Consider the following 15,832-nt stretch of genomic DNA (forward strand, 5'->3'; position numbering starts at 1 on the left):
TCCTTCTAGTTATGGAATTTGTGTGCTTTTCTCTTTCCTTCTAGTTGTAGAATTTCCACTCAGCCAGCCTTCCCTGTGGTTCTGAATGATGTCCGTTTTGTCTTTTAGTTGTAGGATTGAAGTGGTTGTGCGAGGCAACAAGTTCAGGTGTTTGCCTATGCCGCCATCTTGGTTTTCACTTTATCTTATATTTAGCAGTCTGCAGTTTTGCTCCACTTCTTTCCTCTCTGGCCCTCTTCCTTCTCAGAACATATATCCTAGCTTGTCTGTTTTTTAATTTGTGAAACAAACTTCCAGTTATAAAAAAATAAGTCATGGGGATGTAATGTACAGCAAGGTGACTAAAGTTAGATCACAAGAAAAAATTTATAACTATGTGAGGCAATGAATGTTAACTACTTTTTGGGGATGACCATTTCATAATATATACAACTATTAAATCGTTATATTGTACATCTGAAATAAATACAATGTTATATGCCAATTATATCTAAAAAACAACAACAAAAAACCCAAACACATTGTCACCAGGATCGTGGGAGTGTCAAGGTGACCGTGGGAGGCAGCATGGGACAGGGACAGGGCCCAGGTGGGATATGCTGGACTTGGGTTCTAATTCTGGGTCTGTTATTTACTGGGGAATAAACTTAGACTCTGTTTAAATTAGGTTAGCACTTAACGCTCAATGGGATTAAATAAATGCTTCCTTTTACTTTTCCCAAGGAGATGAGAAAGGTCTCAGAAGCCCGCGGAGCTGGCGAGTGGACCAAAGGGGCCCCGATGTTGGGAGCAGGGGAGAGAAATTGCTTTGGAACCGGCTGAGAAGACGGTTTCGCTGCAGGTGCTGCTGCCTCGGGAATCCTGCACCCGCTGGCTGGCGCGAGAGCCAGTGAATCAAGTTCAGGAAGCAGCTGGGACAGGTGAAGCCCAAGACTGGCAGGCAGACCTGCTGCTTCCCCCATTCGTGTTCCTGTTCCTGTTCCAGAGCAAAGGTTACTCTGCCCTGCAATCATCGTTTTCTCCCCGGCTTGTTTACCTTATAAGGAAGGTCACCAACGGCCCTGTTCGCCGCCCCTCATTTCTACAAACAGTGCCCAGAAGCAGAACCTTCCTGGTGAAAGATGGCTGGAAACTCAGTTTTGCTGGCTGCTGTCTCAGTGCTCTCTGCCTGTCAGCAAAGTAAGAGTCCAGCAGCGTGTGCATGTTTGTGTGTATGTGTGTGTGTGTGAGAGTGTGTGAGTGTGTGTGTGTGAGAGTGTGTATGAGTGTGAGCGTGTGTGTACGTGTGTGTGAGATTATATGTATATTCATGTGCACACGAGTGTGTGTGTGTGTGTGTGAGTGTGTGTGTGAGTGTGTGTGAGAATGTGTGTGAGTGTGTGTTTGTATGTGTGAGAATGTGTGTGTGAGTGTGTGTGAGTGTGTCTAAGAGTGTGTGTGAGAGAGAGTGTGTGTGTGTGTGTGTGTGAGTGTGTGTGAGTGTGTGAGAGAGTGTGTGTGTGTGAGAGTGTGTGTGTGTGTTTGTATGTGTGAGAATGTGTGTGTGTGAGTGTGTGTGTGTGTGTGTGAGTATGTGTGAGTGTGTGTAAGAGTGTGTGTGAGTGTGTGTGTGTGTGTGTGTGTGTGTGTGTGTGTGAGAGTGTGTGTGTGTGGTTGAGGGAGGTTGGTTTCTGGGTTGCACACTCTCTGGTGGCCCTGTGTGCTCCAAAGACCATAGTCTGCCCAGCGCCTCCTTCCTTGGGGACAGGTGGAGATTCGCAGGGATTAGTTCTCATCTGTGGTGACAACCCACAGCCCTGTTCAAGCCAGCATTCCGAGAGTGCTGACCAGGAGCGGGGCAAGCGGCCTATAAATATTAATTATGAGTGTTCCAAAGGCAGTGCTGTACCTGCCTGTGAACTCTGGCTGTGGTTTCTTAAACTTGGATCTTTTAATTAATGTGTTTTCAGAAATAAACTGCTTATGGTAGGTCTGAGTATCAGGTTAAAAGGAATCTCCTGCAGAGATATGAGCCTCTGATTCAGGACTGAATTCTAAATTCTAAAGCACCTCCCCACTAGGACTATTCAATGTCCCAGTCGCCTGGTCAGTCAGAGGGCTTTGCTCCACGGGGTCACAGGTGCTCAGCTCCTAGCCTCTTACCTTCTAAACGGGGAAGAGGGTCTGAGCACTGCTGGGCAAGGCTTCCGGCCACGTACACATTTCTTCGTCCTGCCATGGCTGTTTGTACCCGCACACCGGGCAGGGCCGCGGACTGCACGCAGGCACCGCAGTGGAGCATAAAGTCCAGCTTGCACACGCCCTCAGTGCCTTGCCTAGCCGGTTTGTTTTGTGGATTTATGGAAATCTGACTCCATTTTGTGGTTTGAGTCACAGCCTTCTGTGGAGAGGAGCAGGATGTTTGTGACCCATTTAAGAAGCACTTGGGTCTGAAGTGCCCTGTGCTGGCCCCTGGGTCGCACAGGCCCACGTGGAGCCACTACCAACCGGGTGACCCTCATCCCTTCACTGTAGGGAGCACGGGAGTGGGGCCAAGAGCATCCCGGCTGACAGAGCCTGGGTCTTCCTCACAGGAGGCTTCTGTGGCTGGCGGGTGCCGGGCTGCTGTGAACGGGGCCAGGAGGTCTGCAGCTGGGTGCCATGGGTGGGAGTAAAAGGAGAGGAGACTGGCCAATGGTGTGATGATTTGGGGTGGACAGGGAATGTTGGATGATGGGAGGGAGAGAGGGGGAGAGAGAGGGAGAGAGAGAGAGAAAGAGAGAGAGAGAGAGGAGGAGAGAGCGAGCTGTTCAGTTGGCATAAGAACCAGAATGTGTAGCTCCTACAAGAGTCTGTGGTTATGGAGTCAGGAGCTCATGTGTCACAGCAGAAGCAGCTCAGGTTTTGAAGTCCTGAATCTGTCCCGTCCAGCCACTCCTCAGGCGGGTGGCCTTGGCCAGGATGTTGTGTCCTTCAGTGTCCTCATCAGCAGGGTGAAGCAGGACTCTGGGTAGGACATGGCCACACAGGGGTGGAAAGGCTGAATCATATGGTCCAGCTATGCTGAGCTAACAAATCCTGCCAAATGGTTTTTTTTAAGTGGTTTTACCATTTTACTTTCCCACCAGCAGTGGTAAGAGTTCCAGTTACTCTTGTATCCTCACTTGTCTGTCTTTGTAAGTTAGCTTGATTGGTCTTTTAAATTTTACATGTTAAAAAATATTTTTATTGGTTTCAGAGAGGAGGGGAGAGAGAGAGTTAGAAACATCAACAATGAGAGAGAATCATTGATCAGCTGTCTCCTGCATGCCCCCTACTGGAGATAGAGTCTGCAACTCAGGTACACGCCCTTGACCAGAATCGAACCTGGGACCTTTCAGTCCGCAGACTGACGCTCTTTCCACTGAGACAAAAGAGCTAGGGCAAATTTTTACACATTTTAATAGCAGTGGTAACTAATTGTGGTTTAAATGAGCGTTTTATTAATGAATAATGTGCCAGATTTTTTAACATCGATTCCCCTTTACTTGCAGGTTATTTTGCTATGCATGTAGGAAAAGCAAGATATAAATACAAAGTTATGGCCCCGGCAGTCTCTGGGTCACCCGAGTTTGAGAGAATATTTCGTGCACAGTAAGTCATGCTTCTCCCACCGTCCAGGGATCCGGGCTGGCGACACACACACACACACACACACACACACACACACACACACACACGCTCCTGATGGGGGAAAGATGTGCAGAGAAGAGAGAACCACTCTTCCCGGCCAACACCCTTCTCATGATCTTTGAAGCTCGAGGTAGCCCGTGCGTGGAGTCTCTTCCCACCTTTATAACAGACGCGGAGGGGCCTTTACAAAAAGGCTGGGCTCTGATGGATCTACTCTCTCTCCCCACTCCCCCCGAATTTCTCCTGAGATGGTCCTCAGCCCCAGCCCAGTGCTTGCCTTAGAGTGTGAGGTGTAGGATAATCTGTGCAAATCAGATGACTAGTAAAGCCGTTTCAGCTTTACCTGCGGCAGGATCGCCCGGGGAAGACCACTTCATGCCAAAGCCTGCGTGGCCACCTTTCTGGTGCGAAGGGCCGGCCCCCTGAGCTCTGCCGGTTCCCGAGAGGGGACGCACTCTCTTCTCTGGCTCTCCCGGACCACGCACGGAGCCCCGTCAGCCTCCCTTAGCAGTCTCAGGGCCTTGGCAGTAACGGAAATGCTGCCTTTTCCCTACCTCTTCCTCCTACTGCTTTGTTCTTGGCATAGTCAGGAAGCCTGATGATCCGGGAGTTCTATCTCCAAGTGGAACTTGACATCTCAGAGCAATTCATGCAGGGTCCCTCTGAGCACCAAGGAAGTACCTGCTTCCTGTCTGAGGGGAGCCTCAGCTTGGATACTCGTTTGCCAAGCGAAGATGTTTTTTATGAAGCCTAACACACCCAGTTACCAGCCCGGGCCCCTCTCCACAGCCCCCATTCAATCCCTCTTCCTTGCTACACGGATTGAGGTGACTGTCTCTAGAGTCTGCAGCCTTTTACCAGAACATCCCCCCCCCCCCCCCCAATGTGAAAACAGCAGTTACAATTTCACCAAGGGCCATTCCTTCATGCTATTGCTCAGCTTAGAAGCTTCTATATAGTCCAATTTGAACACCTTGATTCCTTTAGATTAAAGGCCTTTCTAAATCTGAAAAGTAGATCCAAGTTTTAAATGGATCTTGCCGCAATTAAATACATTTCCTCTGATTCTAGCTTCACTGGAAGGAAGTAGTAGGTCACCTCACCCTTCCTCATACACTTGAGGATCACTTACTGAGTGTCTTTCATCTATATTTTGAGGCTAGGAGCACTAATTCTTTAGCTGTTTTGCTCCAATCATTGCAAAAATTAGGTTGTTATTTTTAGAATAAAATTTTTCATATTACTTCTAAGCCTGGAGTCTGGAAGTAGACGTAGTATTCTCGAACAAGGGTTTCATGTTTCTGGGTAAGACAGAGGAATTGCTTCTTACTTAGTTTTTGTTAAAGTGCCCTCATTCGCTTAATGCTAAATTATTCAGTTCCTGGTTCAGAATTAACCTGCCCACAAGGCCCAAGTCTTCCCAATCGTCACGAATCTGAGTACTCTTCGTAATATTACCCTCTTTTTACTCTAGTGCAGTGCTGTCATTTCACTCGTTTTTTTGTAGTCATTTTTTTCTTATTTTTTTAAATTAAATTATTATCTGTGTACACATCTTACCATTGCCCCCCTTCCCATACATGCCCTCCCTCCCCAGAGTTTTGTGCCCATTGGTTGTACTTATATGCTTGTATACAAGTCCTTCGGTTGATCTCTTATCTCCCCCATTGTAGTCATTTAGAATTTTAATTCTGAAATTTAGAAATTAAAACAAGTGACCTTAATGCATATGTAAAAACTACGGAGAAAAGAAACATTTACAAAGATAGTACTTCTTCAAATATTGTGCCCTACGAGGGATGATAGAAACATGGGTCACCTCATTTTGCAGTAAGTACGAATAAGTTAAATGAGAGAGACAGGAAGCACGTCTCCATTTTCCTTGCATGTGTGCCCACCTTGGGCACTAGCTGAGAGCACAGGATGTACTTATCCACTAAATGAGGCCTTGAGATCGCTCCAAGATGAAAAAAATGACTGAATGGTGAGCTGTTTGAACCCCAGCATCCTGCTCCATAAGCCACCGGTCCTGGGCAGCGTGGGCTGCTGTCACAAAAGCCCGCGGACCGCGAGGCTTGGATAACAGACGCTTGTTTTCTGCCAGTTCTGGAGGCTGCACGGCTAAGACCAGGGTTCTGGCTGATTCGATTTTCTGGTGAGAGTTCTCTTCTCGCGGCTTGCCGTGTCCTCCCGTGGCCTTGAGTGCCTGGGTGCACGTGTGCCTGGTGCTGGGAGAGCGAGGCTGGTGTGTGTCAGAGAGCTCCCCGCTGCTGCTTCTCGTAGGACACCCAGCCTCTGTGATCAAGGTCCTTCTGCCCTTGTGCATTCTTAAGTACGTTCTTCTACCAACATATGGATGTGAGGGCTTCAATGTATGCATTTTGGGGAGGGGACAAGCTTCTGTCGCACAGCGGGGCGATTTCAGGGAGTCGGTGGACGGCTGGCATTTGGATGAGCTGCCAGCCTCCCTCCCTCCCTGCTCACCCTGATCCTTGTCAAGCCGCATCGCTGACAAGTGCTGGTTAGAGGCCTGTTCTCCTGCCACCCGCGGCAACCTCTCTCGGCGTCCCCACACAAGGGTTACTTGACAAGGAGCAATTTAGGTAGTTACGCGTCTATAAGGAATTAACTCCAGCAACCTCTCATGCCCAAGACTTTTCTGAGTGTGTTAACCTGGTGCTCCGAGCCCCAGGCAGAGCAACAGAGCAATAGTCCAAAAGATGTCCCAGGGTCGAAAGCCAGTGGTTGGGGTCTGGGGCCTCTGTTATCAGTGCAAGCAGCCCTCTGCTTGGGAAAATAGCCATGAGGCAAAAGGAGGAAGAAAAAGCAGCAGACAGAAGCTCAAAAGAGGAAAACCTACGAAAGCTCCTTTAAGTTGTTTTTTTTTTTAAAGGTATCACACTATGAGCAAGGCACTAGAAATGGTCTATATCTGATCAGGTTTTCTCCTTTGGCGAATGGTTCAGGTTTTCTATGAGCAAGATGGTTATAAGCAAAGTTGTCTGTTCATTAGAAATCTCTCTGTCAAATCACAAAGATATTCAGAAGTGATGTGCACCCTGAGGGGGTGCACTAAGTCGTCTGCTGGGGAGGGGGAATATTTGAACTTCTATTTATACTTAAAATTTCATCCTTTCATTTCTATTTTATGTGTGATTTACAATACATATGACATTCTTTCCAAGAAAATTCTTTCAAAGCTGTGCTGATGGATCAACCCCACATTCCCAATGGTTGGACACAATGAAAGTTTCCTGCTTGCTCATGTCAAGCCCTATATGGGTGTTCCTGCTGGGTGGCCTTCCACGTGGTCATTGAGAGGCCTCAGCTCCTTCTGTCTAAGGGGTCTTTCCCCATCCAGATCCTCAGAGTTCTCCCCATTCAGCCAGCCAGTGGGGGAAGGAGCTTGGCACACCCTCAACTTAACCATTTGGCTCAGAAGTGACATATTTCATTTTCATGCACTTTCCATTGGCAAGAAGGGGCACCACCTGAATGCAAGCAGGTTGTGGGTGTGGTCCAGGGCTGGGCAGCACCCAATCAGTCCATCGGCCGTCAGCTAGCACCTCTGCTACAGTAGGGCATGTGTATGTTTTTAGGAGGGTTGTAGAGCTGTTAGGGCTATGTGATTGAAACCATTTAGAGACTAATGTTTCAGGAACTGTCAGAGTTTGGGATGCCTTGCCATAAATTGATTCTTTTATCCCCCCCAAATTAGGTGAACTTTGCAGTACCCTTAATGACTGAGACAGGGTCCCAGCAGTATGTAGTTTGGGACTGCCCTCCCTGCTCCCAGCCCTTGGGTCCAGGTGGGAATCTGCAGAGACCACATGTCCTGAGCCTCATGGCCCAGGCTCCCTTGGACTGGGGGGACCAGGAGGGTTTAGCAGCCATAACGACTCAGTCTCAACAGGCTCCATCAGGCCGGCCTTTAGGATGACCACCCAAAATGCCTGGCACTTTCTCGGTGTGGGCACTCAACGTGCTGTGTCCCAGGAAACCCCTTAGTTCCAGGCCAACCAGGACAACTTACCGGGTGGTCCTGGTTTTAAAGCTGAAAGTCCCACGTTCTGAAAACCTTCCCCGTCCAGGGCAGACCAGGACGGTTGTCCACAGACTGTCCTTTCAGCAAAGGCTCTGTTCTCAGCCCTGTGTGGAAGCTGAGGTCCATGGTGACCTCAAAGGAGAACATCCCCCTTCTCTTTTCATGGGAAACTTAAATCTCAGAGGGGCACAGGATCATGGTGCAAAGAGGGCATAGGCGCAGCTTCCCTCATTAGGGAAGAGAAGGGGGTGGGCCTCACTGGTGGGCCCTCAATGGTGCCTTCTGTTCCCACAGGGAGGGACCTTGACACAGCTGCTGCCAGCTGTTTTCTGTGCCATCTGGAGGTTTTTCCTGAGGACCTCCTATATGAAGATGACAGAGTAGATCTGCCTTTATGTCCACAAGAGACCAATAATTATTCTCATTTTGGTAATTAAAAAAATATATATTTTATTGATTTTTTTTACCGAGAGGAAGGGAGCGGGAGAGAAAGTTGGAAACATTGATCAGCTGCTCCTGCACACCCCCTATTGGGGATGTGCCTGCAACCAAAGTACATGCCCTTGACTGAAATCGAACCTGGGACCCTTCAGTTTGCAGGCCGACGCTCTAGCCACCGAGTCAAACCAGTTTTGGCTCATTTTGGTAATTGTGATTCGTTATTGAAAGGATTGTTAAGAACAAATTTTGAGAGTTTGGTCCCTTTGAGGTAAACAAAGTCTGTTGACAGCTTATCTTGAGCGAGGTGTCCTGGGACACATCCAAGTGTGGGCCACTTCCCTGTGGTGGGCACGTGCTGGAGGTCATAATGAGCAGGTAGGATGGGATTCCAGGTATCTTAAGGTCAAGCAATCCCCAGTGCTGTTGGCAGGCAGCTGCAGAGAGGACTGCCAGCAAATAGCAGGGTCCCAGGACTGGCTTAAGGCAGGTCAGGAAAGGAGGGGCCAGGAGAAAAGTACCGCTACTGGGGCGGGGGGTCAGAGGGAGACGCCAGTGACAGCTCACAGGGGCAAGGGGGGTGCAGAGATATGGTGCCACACTGCCTGATGCTCCAGGCTTTGGCCTCCAGGATCACAAATGCCTGTTACCTTCCCATCCTGACCTGAATCTCAGTAGCTGCTAACAAGCCCTGCTCTCTTGGACCTCATCCCCCCTTTCCCTATCTTCGCAGTTACTTCCCGGAGCCCAGGGGGCGTGTACAGGGCACAGCCCCTCGTGGCCAGCAGTGTAAGGCGCCGCCCAGCTGGAGTCCTCCCCAAAGCCTCGTGGGTCGTGTGGATGAGAGCCTATTGGCTTTCAGAGCTCAGTGTTTTGGGGGGGCCTGGCCCTCAGGTAGGGGTGCTGGGTGTGTGGGCTTCAGAAAGAAACTGGGAGTTGAGGGTTTCCTCCTGGTTATAGGGTGCTATGCTGGAGGTGGTGTTTATGGTGAGAGCATGTCTGGGCCTTTTCTTATAAAAATAATACAGAGTGGGCACTTCCTCATTTGACCGAGGTGTAGGAGTCACTCAGCAGGTGTCTGGACTTTTTATTATTATTATTATTATTATTATTATTTTACATTTTTTCTTTTTTTTCTTTCTCATTTTTATTTATTTATTTTATTATTAAGGTATTATTGGTGTCTGAACTTTTCAGAGGGAGTTGCTCTGTGTGCAGCTGTACCTACTATGAGAGGAGAGGGGTTCAGGGGCCTCTGATGTCACTATCTGGGTTGCAAAAACCAAACCAAGCCAAACCAAACCAAACACCCCCTTCCCCCCCAATTAAAAGTATCACTTATGAGCTTCAACAGCCACTTTCAACTATTCTGGGTCAATTACCATCACCTCAATTTAAGTGCTCAAGTTTAAAAAAAAAAAAAAAATATATATATATATATATATATATATATATATATATATATATATATATATATATATTTAATTGATTTTTTACGGAGAGAAAGAGAGAGGGATAGAGTTAGAAACATCAACCAGCTGCCTTCTACACACCCCCTACTGGGGATGTGCCCACAATCAAGGTACATGCCCTTGACTGGAATCGAACCTGGGACCCTTGAGTCTGCAGGCCTGGTTCCTTGTCAGGTGAGACCACACTCTATCCACTGAGCCAAATCGGTTTCAGCAAGTGCTCATGCCTTTAAGGCTTCTTTAAGAAAGCATGTGGACAACACAGTGGTGATTGCAGGGGGAGGAGTAGTGGAGGTGGAGAAAGGCATAGAGGGAATAAATGGTGATGGAAAAAAAATAAAATTAAATTAAAAAGAAAATAAAGCATGTGGGATCATTGATAATCCTGTACATGATGACTCTTCCACCAAGATCCATTTAAGACCTCATTACAAATTACATTAAAGTTCTTCCTGGTTGTGATATTGTCAGCAGAGAATGCAGCCAACTTCACAAAGATCCCTGGAAGGCGGAGGAATATAATTCATCATTTTCCCTTTGCTAGGTGCAGATGCATTGACTATAGTTCCCAGAGAACTATTCCCTTTTGCTTAAAATAGTATCAACTTTTCCATCCAAGTCTTCTATGAATAGAGGCAATTTGAGTTGACATGAAGACAGAGTTGGAATCTGGAGCTGACACGGTTTCCCTTCGATTCTCTGGGAGGCCCAAATGGGGCTCAGTGAACTCTGTCTGTCCTCCGTACAATGGGAATGAACTATGCTCATTCATTTACTTCAGGAGCTTTTAGGGAAACTATGTAAAGACCATTTAAAAAATGTGCCGAGTCACTTAAGTGGAAGCAATGGATATGAGGGAATTTGGGGGAAGAAATCTCTTTAATATGAATTGAGTTATTTTCTGGGTTCTTTAGATAAGATAGAGAATACTTTTAAGGCTCAGAATTATGACAATCTCAAGGCTTTTCTTATGGAAAAGAGCATGATTCATTTCTATTTCTGGCAACATGTAAGTAGGAGAGTGATTCCTGGCCCTGCTCTGAGGTTTAAACAATGTTTTAGTCTCACCTCAAAAGACTCACTGCAGCCCTGGCGTGAGGCTCAGGTGGTTGGGCGTCCTTGTCCAGGGCACCGAGACGCCACTCTGGTTCCATTCCCAGTCAGGGCACATGCCCAAGTGTGGGTTCGGTCCCCAAAGTCTCGGTGTATATAGGAGGCAACCGATCAATGTCTCTCACATGGACGTTTCTCTCTTCCGTTCCCTTCCTCTCTCTTTAAAAATCAATAAACACATATTTTTAAAAAAGAGTCATCTATCCTGGAAGGATCATTTAAGCTCTTTATGTAAATTATTATATTATTTTTGTGAAAAGAGAATGGACAATTTACCACTAGATTGAAACTCAATGCATTGGAGTAGAGTTTTCTCATAAAATGACTCATGTCTTTACTTTTTGTCCCGCAGACAAAATGGTGTGGAGTTTTACCCCCTATTCCTGATTATGCTGTGGATGGCTGGATGGTATTTCAACCAAGGTAATTTCAAAACACATTCCGCTCTGTTCCAATGAGGACTATGGTTCTTGGAACTATTGAGGGGCAGACATGCAACCACACATCCACGAATCCTGGAGATTGTTTTAAACAAAACAAGCGTCTCAGTCGTCAGAAAGCACTGAGCTGCAGATAGTCTAACTTCGCTCTATTCTAATTTAATTCAATACTTAAAAAAAACTTGAAACAGCTGAAACCGGTTTGGCTCAATGGATAGAGCGTCGAGTTGGGGACTGAAGGGTCCCGGGTTCGATTCCGGTCAAGGGCATGTACCTTGGTTGTGGGCATATCCCCAGTAGGGGGTGTGCAAGAGGCAGCTGATCAATGACTCTCTCTCATCGATGTTTCTAACTCTCTATCTCTCTCCCTTCCTATCTGTACAAAATCAATAAAATATATATTTTTTAAAAAAGTTGAAACAAATGATATGTTGGGCACTTCAGAATAAGAATGTCACATTTGTCTTGACTTCCAGATCATGCATTAGTTTCTTGACCTCCTTTGGATCATGTCCCAGACCCCCTGCAGGCGTGTGTCCTGATGAGCAGTTGATAGTGGGGGAGGCTGATGGCTTGCCTCATCTTAGCTCCATGTCACAGTCCCTCACTGTGGTTTCCCAGCAGAATGTCAACTCCCTGAGGTCAGGAACTTGCCCCATTTGCTGCTGTATCCCTAGGCCTACTGGAGGGGGTTGGGGGACTCTTGCATGAATGACTAACAGCCATAATCAAGATTCATTTCTAAAATCCCAAGCAATGGAAGGACCCAGTTGAAGCAGAACCGGAGCCTCTGAAAATTAGCCACTTGAAAATTAGCTTTCAAGTACAGAGCAGGGTCTATGGAATTTGACCCAACAACCCATGTCCCTTTTCTTGAGAGTTCCTAGGGATGTAGTGCTATTGTTTGTATGTAACAACTCCACAATTACATACTTTCTATTAGACTGGGGTATCCTTGGCGAGAGGACGGCTTCCTCAAACTATCCACACAGGAGGTTAGATCAGCACCAGCTGCCTTAGCTGGAGAAATTCAATCCATTTTGTTTTCTTTTAAAAAATATTTTTACTGATGCCCTAGCCGGCTTGGCTCAGTGCATAGAGCGTCAGCCTGTGGACCGAAGGGTCCCAGGTTCGATTCCGGCCAAGGGCACATGCCTGAGTTGTGGGCTCGATCCCCAGTGGGGGGCGTGCAGGAGGCAGCCGATCAAGGATTCTCTCTCATCATTGATGTTTCTGTCTACCTCTCCTTCTCCCTTCCTCTATGAAATCAATAAATAAATATATTAAAATATTTTTATTGATTTTTAGAGAGAGAGGAAGGGAGAGAAAGAGAAACATCAATGGAGAGCTGCCTCCTGCTCGCCCCCTACTGGGAGTCTAGCCCATAGCCCAGGCATGTGCCCTGACTGGGAATCAAACCAGCAACCTTCTGGTGCCTGGGAGGACGCTCCAAACAGCTATACCAGCCAGGGCAATCCCTTTTGCTTTCTGACAACTCTGATGGCCTCATTTGAGTCTGACCCTTGATTGCTAAGACTTAAATAAGCCAAAATTCTGCTGCTTTCAAATGCAATCCTATCACCTTTTTCTTGTAATTTTTACTGTCAAAACTGAAAAATTTCAGATAAAATGTCCTTTAGAGAAAGACTTCTTAACTTTATTCTCACTCACGCTGTTGTCCCTTGAGGGCACGAATGAAGGCCTGGTTCCTTGTCAGGTGAGACCACAGGAGCAAGTAATGAGAAAAGTGCCTTTTGATAATGGGACTCAGCCTCTGCCACAGAAGCCTGTGGGTTTCACTGTGATGGGCCCACTGCCTGTCAGGCAGGGATTTCTCAGGTGCCTTCTTCTCCTTGTAATTTTCTCTTGGTTCTTTCTCATCCAAAGTACTATAATAGTAAGTTGCCTGTTAACTGAACAGTTCTCCCCGGCTCTTTGGGAGTCACTCATTAGATGGGGAGTTTCAGAGTCTCTCCACTTCCTCCGGCACCTTGCTTAGGCGTCCTGCAGGCCCCAACGCAAATGCCATCCCCTCAGAATGAAAAACCATAGGCACCGCCTCCAGTTCCTGCGGTCCCATCCCTCACCTGTCTGCCCCTTTGGGTCTAATTTTCTTTTCATTATTCTATTTATTTGTCATCAGTCTTTGCTGATAAACTCCATAGAGGCAGGGAGCCTGTGTCTATCTCAGTGCTACCCCCAGTTCTTAGACGAATGCCTGGTATGTAGAAGAAACTAAGTCTGGCTGGGGTGGCTCCGTTGGCTGAGCATCATCCCATGCACTGGGAGGTCAATTCCGGGTCAGGGCACACGCCCAGATTGCGGTTTGATCCCTGCTCCCCTCTCCCCCCGCCCCCCCCAATCAGGGAGGCAACCGATTGATATTTCCCATATTGATGTTTCTTTCTCCCTCTCCCTTCCTCTCTCTCTAAAATCAACAACAACAAAAAGAAAATGTTTGTGACCTACTAACATAATGACTTTAATGCTATCCAGCATATCAGAATTGCGCAGATAAGCTCTGTGTGTTCCTAAGAGGGCTCTGGCAATTTCCACCGCAATTTCCACCGGTGCGGTGCTGAAGAGAGGGCCCCTCATGCAGGGAAGGGGTTGATGTTTTACATTGGACAGGATGGCAGGACATCATGCCATGCTTTATATTTCTTTTTGGTAAAACTTACTTTTAAAGAAATAAGACATCTTAAATGCACCATTCAATGAGTTTTGACAAGTGTGGACACCTGTGTGATGCAACTCCCTAGCAAGATAGAGTACATGACAGCCACCCAGATGCTGCCCCATGCCTTTCACAGTCAAACCCTTTCAGAGGCAAACACTGTTCGGGTGGTTTTCTTCCTGGTGTAGTCCTGCCTGTTCTGGAACTTTCCACAATTGGAAGCACACATTGTGGCCTCATTCACTCCACAAAATTTTTTTTGAGATTCACCATGTTTCTTTTCACTGCTCAGTGATATCCCGTTGCATGAGTCTCACAGTGTGGTTTTCTGTTCTCCTGTTTGTAGACTGCTGGGTTGCCTCCAGGTTTTGGCTATTGCGAATAAAGCTGCGGTGAACATTCTGTACAGGTCTTTTTATGGGCATGTGCTCCCATCCCTCTTGGGTAAATACATAGGAATGGAATTGCTGGGTCAAAAGTATGTGTCGTTTTATAAGAAATTACCAGACCTTTTTCCCAAGTGGCTGCATTATTTTGTTTTCCCACCGATATGAAGATTCCAACATTTGTAATTGTCAGTCTTTTAGTGTCTGAGCCATTCTCTTGGGCGTGCAGCGGTGTCATCTTGTGGTTTTAAATCACAGTTTGCTGATACTGAATGATGATGAATAATGTGGGAAAAATTTTCATGTGCTTATTGGGATACTTGTTTATCTTTCTCTGTGAATTTTTTATTCAAATATTTTGCCCATTGCTAAAAATCAAGTTGTTTTTCTTTCAACCGCTGAACTGTCGTCAGAATTCTCTGTGTATCTTGGACACACATCTTTGGTCATTTTATGACCATTTTCTCAGCTTTCACACTCTGAGAGACTGCCCTCTGACTCAGTATCTTTGTTTTTTCCTCTATAGTTTCCGCTACTTGTCTGGGTCTGGTGTACATGTATGCCCGTCACCAGTATTTCTGGGGATATGCGGAAGCTGCTAAAAAAAGGTAAGGAGAACCCAAGAGTTGATGTTTGGGCAAAACGTAGCAGACAGAGTCTGAACTAGTGTGCTGTTCCTGAGAGTATTCACAGCACCGATGGCTGTGATTGCCTGAAGTCCGTGCACAATTAGGCACTGGACAGAAAAGTTCAAATGTAAAAGTGTGTACTGAGTATGCACTCTTTGATCATTACACTTTCTCTTAATATATTTTTATTGATGTCAGAGAAGAAGGGAGAGGGAGAGAGAGATAGAAACATCAATGATGAGAGAGAATCATTGATTGGCTGCCACCTGCACGCCCCCCTACTGAGAATCGAGCCGCAACCCAGGCATGTGCCCTTGACGGGAATCGAACCCGGGACCCTTTAGTTTGCAGGCCTACGCTCTATCCACTGAGCCAGTTGGCTAGGGCTGACCATCACACACTTTCAATCCTTGCAAAAATTTTGTGTTATCTTCAAAAAGTTACCAAGGAAATAATCCTGCCTAGCCTTGACAATCCTTTGACTATTCAAAGGAGCCAATTAACCTGTGTGGTTAGGCATCCCCTTTAATTTACATGATGAATGCAAATTTTCAAATGGCCAAAACACGGAAGTTCTAGGCAGTATCTATAGTGAGCAGCCAACCCCAGGAGCCCGGTTTCACCGCGGTAGCCCTTTAACATCTCCCTTCCTCATCTCTGCCCTGCAGGATCCTTGGTTTCCGGTTGAGTCTGGGGGCTTTGGCCTTGTTGGCCGTCCTAGCAGCTCTCGGGATTGCAAACAGCTTTCTGGATGAATACCTGGACATTGATATCGCCAAGAAACTGAGGCACTAACCCCTCCCCACCCTTTGCTCAAATGCTTGCAGATGGTATTTCTACTCTGAAGGTTAGATGGTACCACTTATTCCATTAAAACAAAAATAAAAGTCTTGGTTCTGTTTTTCTTGAAGTGGCTTTGTAGAAACACACCCTTTGGAGACTTGATTCCCTGTGTCTTTAAGAACGGAAGTTTGCTCTGAG

The 15,832-nt window shown here is 46.7% G+C and overlaps 1 protein-coding gene across 3 annotated transcripts; it reads left to right on the top strand.

Moving 5' to 3' along the window:
* The first annotated feature begins 1,023 nt into the window (after positions 1-1,023).
* Positions 1,024-15,738, top strand: MGST2 (microsomal glutathione S-transferase 2). Of its 3 annotated transcripts, XM_036424839.2 has the most exons (5): positions 1,024-1,179; positions 3,513-3,612; positions 11,072-11,142; positions 14,749-14,830; positions 15,520-15,738. In XM_036424839.2, the coding sequence occupies exons 1-5, from the start codon at positions 1,122-1,124 to the stop codon at positions 15,644-15,646; spliced, it is 438 nt and encodes a 145-aa protein (XP_036280732.1). In that variant the 5' UTR covers positions 1,024-1,121; the 3' UTR covers positions 15,647-15,738. The 3 variants fall into 3 exon arrangements, with proteins under 3 accessions (XP_036280732.1, XP_036280735.1, XP_036280733.1); XM_036424840.2 differs by lacking the exon at positions 3,513-3,612 and having other exon boundaries at positions 1,032-1,179; XM_036424842.2 differs by lacking the exons at positions 11,072-11,142; positions 15,520-15,738 and having other exon boundaries at positions 14,749-14,824.
* The last annotated feature ends 94 nt before the right edge of the window (positions 15,739-15,832 follow it).

The sequence above is a fragment of the Pipistrellus kuhlii genome, unplaced genomic scaffold (genome assembly GCF_014108245.1).
Source record: "Pipistrellus kuhlii isolate mPipKuh1 unplaced genomic scaffold, mPipKuh1.p scaffold_m20_p_8, whole genome shotgun sequence".
Taxonomy (NCBI): domain Eukaryota; kingdom Metazoa; phylum Chordata; class Mammalia; order Chiroptera; family Vespertilionidae; genus Pipistrellus; species Pipistrellus kuhlii.

Excerpts from the sequence above, each read along its gene's own strand:
- MGST2 (XM_036424839.2), top strand. The coding sequence starts at position 1,122 with ATGGCTGGAAACTCAGTTTTGCTGGCTGCTGTCTCAGTGCTCTCTGCC. Across the intron at positions 1,180-3,512 it reads GCTCTCTGCCTGTCAGCAAA|GTTATTTTGCTATGCATGTA; the intron begins GTAAGAGTCCAG and ends CTTTACTTGCAG. Across the intron at positions 11,143-14,748 it reads TGGATGGTATTTCAACCAAG|TTTCCGCTACTTGTCTGGGT; the intron begins GTAATTTCAAAA and ends TTTCCTCTATAG.